This window comes from Salvia splendens, chromosome 8 (genome assembly GCF_004379255.2).
Source record: "Salvia splendens isolate huo1 chromosome 8, SspV2, whole genome shotgun sequence".
Lineage (NCBI taxonomy): Eukaryota > Viridiplantae > Streptophyta > Magnoliopsida > Lamiales > Lamiaceae > Salvia > Salvia splendens.
In genome coordinates, this window is record NC_056039.1 from 14721950 (window position 1) to 14733827 (window position 11878).

Consider the following 11878-nt stretch of genomic DNA (forward strand, 5'->3'; position numbering starts at 1 on the left):
TGTTGCATTGTTTGGGTTTAAGTGAATTTGTGTATTGTTGAGATTGTTGAGATATTGGTGTTTATCTATAGTATAAATTTGATTATAAACTTAAACCCTAGGGTTGTTGTAGCTTAAAAATTGGGAAAATTGATTTGGTTTATGTGGGTTTTGGTTTATTTGGGTTTTATTTGGGTTCAATATTTGGTTTATTGAAATTGTTAGGTTGATGTATATTGTTTATTTTGAATTGTTAATTTTGTGTAGGTGAATTGTGTTATGATTTTGTGCAATGTAGTGTAGGTGAATTTGTGTATTGTGAATTATTTGGTATTGGTGTTTCATTTTGTGATATTGGATTAAATTGTATCTAATTATTGAAATTGTTTAGGTTTGTTTATTGTTTAATTAGAAGTGTGAATGTTGTGTAGGTAAATTATGGCATCATCTTCAACTTCTCGTCGTCGGCTCTTATGTGGTCCTGCGGATCCTTCTGTATTGTATTTTCAGAGACAACACGTCTCTAATAATATATGGGCAGGAGTTCCATCAGAAGACGTACGCTGCCGAAGATATGAAGGAATCATTTGGGATGTTCCCATACATCCCCGCGTTTAGGCAGTAGTGGGCCAGATGGGGTTAGGCGATATATTGAGGTGTGGTCAACCAAAGGACATTGACCACCATCTTATCACCGCATTGATTGAACGTTGGAGGCCAGAGACTCACACGTTTCACTTTCCAGTCGGTGAAGCGACTATGACATTGGAAGACGTGGAGGTCTTATGGGGCCTCAAAGTTGACGGAGAGGCTGTGATGGGTTACATCCCCTCGAAGGCTGTGACGGGTTACATCCCCACACTTCTCCACCGCGGTCGTCTGTGCGAGATGATTTTTTTTGGGTGGATCTAGAGAACGTTGTTGTTCAAGATACTCCTCCCTCTAAGATCCCTAGATCTACATCCAGAATTGGGAAGGGGATATGGGGTCTGTTTATGCGGAAATGGCAAGACGATTAAACTAAACCCCAACTAATTATATTTGATGATGCAATTGATATTCGTGTTTTTTCATTGAGTTAAACTCTTTATATTGGTAATTTGATACGTCCTCTTTTTATACTTATTTATATTGATAATTTGATACATCCTCTTGTTATACTTACTTATATGGATGAAAAAAAAGGAAGCTTGCAATTTCATGCAACCAGTCTGACCAAAGACGCCAGTCTTATTGCATGTTTTAGTGTGTGTCAAAAACGCCAATCCCATTGGCGTTTTTCAGTTGGGAAAATTTCGGCCTTTTTTGCACGACGGAGGGTAACATTCTGTAATAACTCGCCACAGTGATTGGCGTTTCTAGAAAAACGCCAACATGGGTGACGTGTTTATAAAAGACGTCAGTCCAATTGGCATTTTTCAGTTACAAGTCAAACACGCCTACGTGGTAGGCGTGTTTGTGGTAGAGACGCCAACTCCAGAGGCGTCTTTAGGTGATAACACGCCAACATCTGTGGCGTTTTTAGGCATAAAACACGCAGACGGCTGTGGCGTTTTTTGGTTAACACGCCAACTCCGTCGGCGTTTTTTAGTTAACACGCCAACCCCGTCGGCATTTTTTAACGTACCTATATACGATGACACATACGGTTTTTAATTGTAAAACGTCAATACGGGTGGTGTTTTCACTAATAAACACGCCAATGTGAGTGACGTTTTTCCCATATATGGAAGAGATAACAAAATGGGTACATTTACGTTATTTTAAACGTAAAGTACCCTATAAACCCGATTTTCTCGTAAAAAACACCCTAGAATAAAAAAAGAATTAACCCTATTAATAGCGGATTGGTGGCGGAATGCCAGCTAGTAATTTTACCAATGGAGTAGCAAATCTATATTGGATTTTGATTCTTCGGCCACACGTCATAATTAGCCATGTGTATAGCAACAAATTGATGTTCACTGGTATGTAGCAACGAACAAATGTCGTTGGCAATAAATTACCAACTAATTAGCAACAATGAATGGTATGCGACTAAATAACAACAAAAATTGTTGCTGGTAATAAATTACTAACGAAGTAGCAACGGAAAATGGTTCACATGTAATTATCGATGGGGAAATGCTGGTGACAATAAATTACCAACGGAATTGGAGTGGATCTTAGTTGCCAAAATTACTAGTGGAGAATGGTTAGTGGGAAATCAGCGGTGGAGAAATTTCGTTTGTGATATTTTCTCTTTCATGAAGAAATAAAAAGGCACGTACAAATCCAAACTCAAATTTGGAGCCAAATGTTGATAATTATTAGACAAAATTAAGGTTACAAAATATTAATTAATAATAACTCTAAAATTCAGTCTTCAAGAGAAATCAATCATTTATAACAAGACGAAAGAAGTATAAGTCTCATATTGGCAGATGGATGGAATATTATTTAATTATGAATTCTCTTTTCCTATTCTTTCTCATTATTGAAACTTCTTAAATAAAACTAATAAGGTAATTTTGTACATATATTATCTTAATTCATGGTGATCAATACTATATCTTTTACTAATATTTGTCTAAATTGTAAATCTGGAGATTTTTTTATTTATACTACTCCAACTTAACTATTTACATTATTGTAAATTAAAATACATTATTGTATAGTACATATACTGCAATATTTAAATCATTTGACTAAATAATAACCCTTCAACTATATCTTTAAAGTTATCGAGTAAACAAAAATTAAATAGTAGGAGTACTACATAATGACAAAATAAACTAATTTCTTTAATTAATAAACCATAGTTAATACCAACTAGTTGTAGCGTAGTTGGCAGCGCGGAACAGTGGTGAAATCTTTATTAGTTAAATAGTAATATAGTAGTATAAAAAAGTTAAATTACGCTAATCTCCTAAATAAATATGCGCATCTCCAATCAAATTAATTCATATAGCATTAATTTTATATACTAAAATTATCAGCCCAAAGGCCATTTAACGTGTCTTCTGTGAGTTCCTCTTCTTCAACAAACAAGTTCTTCCTTCTCTCTGTAAATCAGGTATGTCTTCGAAAATCTTATTTAATTAGGTCAATATCCCACAATATCATGTCTAATAGCACACAATTCTTCATTATACAGAATTCTACTCAATCCCGTCGCCACCACTTCCTCTCCCGCCTCCCTCACCAGTTTCCGTCGACCTCCTCAACCTTCCTCTCACGGTTTCCTCTCTTTAATGTTGCTTCTGATTTTGCTAAAGCTTTACACATACAAATGTTTTTTTTTGTCAATTTTGATTGCTTTATATGAATATCATACACATTTTGCTAAAGCATTATACATACCAATGTATTTTTTTTCAGTATTAAATAAACTGGAAATTCAACTCTTTGCCAGTAGAAAATTTAGAAATTTCATATGTTAGCCTTTGATATCTGGTGTGGAGATTGATGCCTAGCCTTCGCCACCAGTAAGTGTAAGCTGTTTATATGAACTAGGTAAATTGTGAAATCTTGTATTTTCTGACTGAGTGTTGATTTGGGGGTTTAGGGTTAGGGGAGGGGATAGGAGGATCATATCAATATTCAATATTACTCTTGGAGCTCTACTTGAAGGTCGAGAAAGACGGCTTTTCTGTCCTCGCCTCTGCTTGATTGTGTGTACATCATAATAGCTCAGATTTCGTTATGGTTGCATCTATAATTTAGATTTAATTGTTTTGAATGGTGGCTTTAGGGATAGCTGAAATACACGTGTTCTTTGTTTATTCATATCACAGAGCAGTTACATTGGAGTGAAAGGTTTATGGAGAATGGGGATGAAGTGAGGCAGGATCGAGTGGTTGAAGCACGGGCCAGAAATATAAGCCACAACGTGCGGTGCACTGAATGTGGTAGTCAATCTATTGAAGACTCACAAGCTGACATTGCCATTCTCCTCCGCAAGGTGCCTGTTATTTGGTTCTTTCTGGGCATGCTATGTTTTTGCTTCTTGTTCTCTAACATGCTATTGTGAGATGGGAAAATTGTGATGATTTATCTGGAATTTCATCTCTGTTAAAACCTGTTGGTAAAAATCGCTGGATGACTAAAATTTAAAGTTGGTTGATTTATATGTATATCATTATGTATATAGGGAGGGATCGTATGGGGGGTATGTTATTATTTTAGATCTAAACAAATTTTGATGAATCTATACTAAAAGAGAAGTTTTCGTCATTTGTGGATCACTCGGATAAACACAGTAATTCGATATATGACTTGAATTTGGTGGAACTGATAAATTTGGAACGCATTTATTTGACAAGGTTCAACTTTTAGGCACTTCTGCTATAAACAGCAAATCCCATTTCTCTACTAGCTTTTGTAATGTGTATACATTTGATTGTGTACATTGATTTTGATATCTCTTGCATCTTTGTTTGTGTAAGTTAATACGAGATGAGATTCGGTCTGGTAAAAATGACAAAGAGATCTACAAGAAGCTGGAGGAAGATTTTGGAGAGACAGTGCTTTATACACCAAAATTCGATATACAAACAGCGGCTATATGGATGGCACCGGTTAGTAGCATGACGCACTCTGAACTTGCTCTGTAATTTACGTTCGTCTCCCCAGTTACCTCTCACTAATGTTGTTGATTATGCAAAATCTGGAAACAGCTTACACTTACTGGTGGCGCTGTGTTGATATGGGCCTTCAAGAGATACAGGCGAAAGAACAACGTGCATATCATGGCCCTAGACCTCGTCCGAGGAGTCCCATTGACTCCGAAGGAGAAGGAGGCGATGCTTGAGCTTCTGACGCCACCTTCTACTCGATGGTGGGGAAAATGGATTCCTCGATGATTTGAGAGTGTCAAACTTTTCACCATGTTGCAAACTTGATTTTAGGAAAGTGCAGCAATTTATCTGTTTAAAATAAATAATTGTAATTTGGTGTTGAAACATTCCAATAAATCTAAAGAGGATTAAGGCAGACGATATAATGAAAAACCAAGCGAGTAACTCCCCAAAAATGGTGGGGAGAAAGATGGGAATATAGGTAGATAGAGAATTTGAGATACAGAAAAATACCTTTGATCTCTCCCCAAATTGATACTGAGCTGAAGATTAGATTGAGAGGGTTTAAGAATGGGGTTATGCCTTTATTTAGTGGTTCTCAATTCTAAATCGCGGTTATGGCAACACGCGGAATTAATAATTTGTGACAAGCTGGCCCTTCTTCTATTGTTGGTGGACTGTGTAAGATTTTTTTAACTAATTTGTGGAGTACTATTTTGCTTTTCATGTGAAACTGAAAAATACATTTGGATAAAAAACGCTACTAGCAGTTGACGTGCATATCACTCCTATCATTGTATCTCAAAATCTGAAATGAGAGTACGCATTCATTCTAAATAAAAAAAAAATAAGCATTCACATTTAAAAATTTAAATTTTAAATATAATTTTATAAATTTAAGTTTAATATTGAAATAAAGAAATAAAGAGAATAACGATAAAAAAAGAAAAAAATAAAATTTAAAATAATATCATATTAATTACATCATTAAAATAACATCAGATTGAAAAAGTTAAAAATGTGAAAAGATCAAATTATCTAGCCCCAAAAGAGCATTTTGTAGAGAAAATAGTGCAAAATGACCAATTTCAAAATAAACAAGGAGTCAGACACTATTAGAGATATTTTTCAAATCTAAAGACTCTAAACTCAGACCATTCACTTTTTTTTTTTAATTTTGATTTCCCTATTAATTTTGATAAGTATTAAAATAAAAAGTTGTTCTGATTTCACTAATAAATTTGATAAGTATTAAAATTAGTTTTTGATCCATGTATAAAAAAAGAAGTTGCGGCTGAGCAGCAGTTGAGTTGACATATGTGCCTACTGCGCCTGCTCTTCCATCGGTTTCTCTTCCTCACCAATTTTCACAACGCTAGCCCTAATCCCTCTCCCCAATCTCAAAACCCTAATCTTAATGGCATCTGAAAAGTTGGGAATAGTCCCCTCCCAACAAATTCTCAACCAGCATCCCCAGCTAGTTTTCCCCGAAGCTTTCGCCTGCACTCCTCCGCCGCCGCATCGCCGTCCCTCCGCCGCCGCCGATCCCGCTCCAAAATCTGCCACCCGAGAGCTCACCGCCTCCTTCCTCGATCACCACCACTATTTCAACCCTCAGCCGTCCCAATTCCGCCACCAATGGAATGCCAGCAGCCGCAGCTCTGGTGGCGACGCGGCGGAGCCTGGTGACGTGGACGACGCCAACGATGACGAAGACGACGACGACGCGGACGATGAGGAGGAGGAGGAAGTTGGAAATGATATGGAGAATAATATTGTTACTGTCACTAAAGCATGCGACAGCAATCAGAAAGATAGGTATAGTGCTAACAGTAATAGTGACAAGATGAAACACATTTCATCATTAGGTGAGTTGAAAGAGGGAAAGAAGTAATCAAACCAATATTTATTCGTGTACTTGGTTCCCTTAAACTCAGAGGTGATCAGTTGCAATTTGAATACTATTGGAATTCATCTATCCTCTGTTGCCCTTTAGGTTTCAAAGATGCAAATATGGGGCAGTGTGGAAAATACTACTCGCAGTATTTGAATGGGGCAGAGGGTCCCAGCACTTCATCAGGGCAGAAGGATATTCCAACGGCGGAGAATGGTTGTGGATTTAGTGGAAGTAAGGAGGGCTCATATCTAAGTGAATCGGGGGATTTGTTGAGGGCTACCTTTTTGGACCCTCTAACGTATGTGCTTCTCCATCATACGTGTTTTTGCATTCAACTGCTACTATTAGTATTTGGTTATTCCTAAACGTAGTTGAATCGAAAGTGCAGCCGCATATTTTTGTTAATATACTAAATAGCCGATCCTAACTGTGAAGGATCACATTTTTTCAAGTACTCAAATTGGGACAGGAGTCAAGGATCAGATTTCTTTAGTAGTTTCTGGTGCCTGTCCTGTTTCTAACACTGGTGACTGGTTGAATTGGAGATGGTAATCATTTTAGGGTAATCACATTTTCTCAAATTAGGAAGAAATTGTCTTTTCTTGAAAATGAGTACCTGATTCTGGAAAGTAATATGCAGCTATCATTCTTAAACATGTATTTTGATAAATTAGCCTAATGGATATGTTTCCTGTCTTATAAAAATATGGTTTTGTCTTGTGACTGAAAAGAAGGATAGTTAGTGTCTCTCACTTATTTTATTTTTATGTACTATCTTTTAATGGCATTTCTATACATTTAGCAAGTATATTTATGTATTGAGCTTCACTGTATCTAAAGTTTTTGTATCGCATGGACCCATGGTAAAAGAATTACTTATTATATTTCATGGCATATAATAGTACTATGTCCCGTCATAACCGAGGCATTTCTTTGGGCATGGGATTAGAGAAAATGGTGTTTAGAGAGTTGAGTGGAGAAAGAATCAAGTAGAGGAGTGAAGAGAGAATAAAGTAAGAGCAAATAATTATGTTATATTTTGCCAAAATAGGAAATGCTCACTTTAGTTGTGACGTCCCAAAAAGGAATACGAGTCGCTTTTGGTGTATCTAAAGTTTTTGTATCGCATGGACCCATGGTAAAAGAATTACTTATTATATTTCATGGCATATAATAGTACTATGTCCCGTCATAACCGAGGCGTTCTTTGGGCATGGGATTTGAGAAAATGGTGTTTAGAGAGTTGAGTGGAGAAAGAATCAAGTAGAGGAGTGAAGAGAGAATAAAGTAAGAGCAAATAATTATGTTATATTTTGCCAAAATAGGAAATGCTCACTTTAGTTGTGACGTCCCAAAAAGGAATACGAGTCGCTTTTGGTGGGACTGAGGGAGTACTTGTTTCTTTGTGAAAATGAAACATAAAAGAATAACATGTGGATGGTTTCTACTAAATAGTGTTAGTATCATTTATCTTCTATGATATATTAGTAGGCTTTATGTAATGTTATTAGATATTATAAATGCATTAATGTTCCCTCTTTACAGCGGGACACTTATGGAAGAAGCTATGATATTACCTTGTGGGCATTCCTTCGGCAGTGATGGAATACAACAAGTTATTAGAATGGTAAGTTTCCAAGGAAAGCTATGACTTCACTCTTGAGAGGGAACATATTTATTGTTTATATACACCGAATTTCTATTTGTAGTAGCAATGTAATTAATTTACCTTTTGGACTTTCTGTCAAGCAATAATGCTTGCAAAGTTGCAAGGGCTAGCTAAGAGATTCTAACCCCAACTTACAATCTATCTGAATTTCATATCCAACCAATCAATCAGCCTTCCCCTTCACATGTTCAAACAAGTTTTCGTTAATATTAACATAAAAAAGTAACTTACGGGATTCAGAAAATCTACACTATTTCAAATTTATAGGTTGTCAGAAATAAAAGGATGAGCGTATGAACTTAGGAATGCGACCACCAACTGAAACTGCAATATGCTCCAGCTAGCATTATACTCCCTCCGTCCACCAATAATCGTCTCATTTTGCTATTTTCGTCCGTCCACTGATACCATTTACTTTTTTACTACTTTTGGTAATAGACCTCACATTCCACTAACTTTATCTTACTCACATTTCATTCTATAACTAATGTATAAAAAGTAGGACCCACTTTCCACTCACTTTCCACAACATTTCTTAAAACCCATGTCCGGTCAAACTAGGCCTTGTACTGGTGGACAGAGGGAGAAATATTATAAATCAAATATCTACTTTTTTCTTAAAATTTCAATCTATGCATAATCTAGTTTGAGATTTTAGAACTTACTGTACTAAAGAACTTTAATAAATATATAAAAGGTTCTATACAAATGTGCATACAAATAAACTATATTGTGATGTATGTTGTCAAACTAAAACTTAAGTAGCACCAAACAACAGTTTAAGCCTACAAGAACAGCTAATATTATACTATGATTGTCTGTATTGAGTTCACTTTCTAATAACATGGGAATAATTTTTGAATTATGTTTCAAGGAATATCAAACAACTGATACAGTTAAATAGTGAATTTCTGGGTTTTTCCAGTTGACTACTTTTATTAATTATGTTAAGAATGCACAATACGCAATTAACGTTAGCTAATGCATTTTCAGAAAGCTTGCTATACATGCTCACAACCAGTGTCAGAGGACAGAATTACTCCAAACCTCTGTAAGTTTAATACACTACAGTTATTGGGGAAAGAAAAATTGTTAAACTGATGAGTCCCCCTATTGTCTCTTGGGGTGTGAATGTCAATACCATTTTCTCTCGACAATTACATGAATTTGGACTTTGTACGTGTGCTTATCAAATGCTATAATTCTATACATCGTTTCAACTTCTGCCTTCATTTTCTGTCAACAAATACTTGCAAATCATCCTTTTGGGCTGTTTACGTTGGTTCACTAGTTATGACAAGTCAAGACAGGGTTAGGTTTTATAACTATGTTTGGAGCATATATAATGGTAGGTTGTTTAGTTTGCAGTTTTATTATTACATGACAAATGCTCAGGCCTGTGGTTGTTTCGAGGGCCCATCATAAATTGTAGCTTGCAAACTAAACACATGTAATATCCATTTAAAAATTCTTTTTCTTGACATAACTTGCAAAGTAAACAGGCTCGTAGTGCTAAAGCCATAACAATTGGACTCTCAGTTATGCAAATTCGTGAATTAGAAATGGCTAAAAGATCTGCAAATGCCAGTTGGTATAACGAAAATCTAACTGATTTTAACTTTTTTTGTACTTCTTTGGCTTTGTTTTCTGTAGCTCTTCGCTTAGCTGTTCAGGCTTTCATTAGGGAAGAAGAATCACATGTTAATTATATGCCGAAAAGAAGAAGAGAAAGATATGATCTGGTTAGTCATTGACTCATCTTCTACTATACTTCTCTTGTAAATTAAATATAGCAAGCCTTCCAAGTGAGAAGCCAATAGGAAGAAACCATTAAATAGCTACTTTGGTTTCTCTAACTACACTAATTTTCAGCCTTCCATAGCTTCGGGCTTCATTTATAATTTATTGAATTTAACAAAAGTTTCCATTGCCCTGTTGTACAGCAGAAGGGGACATTTGTTGATTCTATGCTCACAGATCAGCCAAGGGCAAAAGGTGTCCAGTTCCCATTTGCCGTTATGGATCGAGTTATAATAAAGGTTTATCTGAAGAATATCAAAATTTCCTGCGCACAACTTGGTGAATCAAGTTAATTTCTAACTCTGAATAACTGAATCAGGGTAACAAGAGAACACCTCAACGATTTGTGGGGCGTGAGGCAATTGTTACCTCTCAGTGCTTGAATGGATGGTAAATCTTAGTCCTAAACCCTGCAGTACTATTCTTTAATGATAGCCTTCATTATTATGTGGGTATATATCTGATAAATGGACATTGTTACTGTATACTCTATGCGTATGGTGTATTCGCTCCCTATTTATAAGGAAGATTTAAGATTGATCTTTTTGGAGGAAGTTTAAATAATTGCAAATGAATTTCCTATCATCATGGTTTGAGTAGCATCTGTTCCACTAAATCTCTATACGTCTTGATTAGAAGGAAAAAGACAATGATAGTGAATTGGAATAACCAAATAAAGTTGAGTGTAGAAGCTGCTACAGATGCAATTTCCTTGTGTGCAACATCAGGCTGTCAGTGAACGTTTTGAGTATTCATGCTCTAAATTTCTAGGAGGGATGAAAAATATACTTTAGATTAGATTCATATCTGCAAGTTCCCAGGTGGCTGTGATGCATGTAAAAAACTTCAATGTTCTTGAATGTGCAATCCTAGAGAGAGCAAAGCTTGTCAGGAAAAAACAGATGAAATGAACTCCTTCCTCTGTTTTTTATTGAAATACTAATATTATCCACTGATTATTGATCAGCCTTTTGGTTTGTCTTTTACTATTATATGGCTGCTTTTGCTCAATCTGCTTCGCCTATACACCGTGCTAGGTATGTGGTGAAGACTTTGGATAATGCAGAAAGCGTGAAGCTTCAATATCGCTCGCTAGCTAAAGTTTCAGAGAGTCCATCTTCAAAGCCACTACCAATGAAGGCGACACCTAACTGGTTGTAGAGTTGTATTGTAGTAGTGACAAGCTGATGTGCTATAATGTCTTTGCTCTTTTGTAACTTAAATGTGTCTAATTGTGTTATGCTTCACTGTTGTTACTTTGTTGGGGCATTTATCTCACTGATAATGTATAGAGATCATAAAACCGTGTCACTTCTTTTTTATTATCTTAATCGGAATAGGATATACTCCATTTGTCTGTCATTAGGAGTCTCATTTTTTGGTGGCATGGGTTTTAAGAAATGTTCAGAAAAGTGGGTGGAAAATGGTTAGTGGGATAAATGTCTCACTTGTATATATTAGTTTTAAATGAAATGTGAGTGAAATGAGTTAGTGGAAGGTGAGACCCTATTATCATTTATGGTAAAAGTGAACCGAGACTCCTATTTACAGACTAAAATGGTAAAACGAGACTTCTATTCGCGGACGGAGGGAGTATGTCATGTGAAAATGCTTGAGTTGGGACTTAGAGGTCAAAGTTGAGGGGCCTATGAACAGCAGGTGTAGATGGGTGGGGAACAGCAGGTGTAGATGGGTGGGAAGTTAGTTTTAGTGTAATGGCACATTGACTAGCATTTCCGACCTTATTGACATCATTAGTTTTAAGAGTAATATTCTTTTAGTTTTATAGTAGTGGATGCATATCTTTTCGGCCCGCGATTTAAGAAAAATTGTGTTAAATGAGTTAAGTAAATCAAGACTAAAGTAGGAAATGAAAAATGTAGAGAGATGAAGAGAGAATAAGGTAAGTGATAAGAAATGTGTTGACTTTTACTGAAAAAGAGAAATGACTCCACTACTATGGAACGTACAAAA

General features: G+C 36.0%; 2 protein-coding genes across 6 annotated transcripts; both read left to right on the forward strand.

Annotated features, from left to right (window-relative positions):
- Positions 1-2914: 2914 nt before the first annotated feature.
- Positions 2915-4970, forward strand: LOC121743970 (cytochrome c-type biogenesis CcmH-like mitochondrial protein). Of its 4 annotated transcripts, none has more exons than XM_042137390.1 (5): positions 2915-3034; positions 3116-3214; positions 3756-3922; positions 4407-4538; positions 4638-4970. In XM_042137390.1, exons 3-5 carry the CDS (start codon positions 3782-3784, stop codon positions 4821-4823), a joined length of 459 nt encoding a protein of 152 aa, XP_041993324.1. In that variant the 5' UTR covers positions 2915-3034; positions 3116-3214; positions 3756-3781; the 3' UTR covers positions 4824-4970. The 4 variants fall into 4 exon arrangements, with proteins under 4 accessions (XP_041993324.1, XP_041993323.1, XP_041993326.1 ...); XM_042137389.1 differs by having other exon boundaries at positions 3116-3198; XM_042137392.1 differs by lacking the exons at positions 2915-3034; positions 3116-3214 and adding exons at positions 3225-3446; positions 3527-3632.
- An 855-nt stretch (positions 4971-5825) lies between these two features.
- LOC121743964 (U-box domain-containing protein 62-like) lies at positions 5826-11266 on the forward strand. 2 transcript variants are annotated; one of them, XM_042137380.1, is made up of 8 exons: positions 5826-6406; positions 6535-6733; positions 7981-8062; positions 9098-9155; positions 9758-9846; positions 10048-10143; positions 10224-10294; positions 10942-11266. In XM_042137380.1, the coding sequence occupies exons 1-8, from the start codon at positions 5956-5958 to the stop codon at positions 11063-11065; spliced, it is 1170 nt and encodes a 389-aa protein (XP_041993314.1). In that variant the 5' UTR covers positions 5826-5955; the 3' UTR covers positions 11066-11266. The 2 variants fall into 2 exon arrangements, with proteins under 2 accessions (XP_041993314.1, XP_041993317.1); XM_042137383.1 differs by having other exon boundaries at positions 10051-10143.
- Positions 11267-11878: the final 612 nt, after the last annotated feature.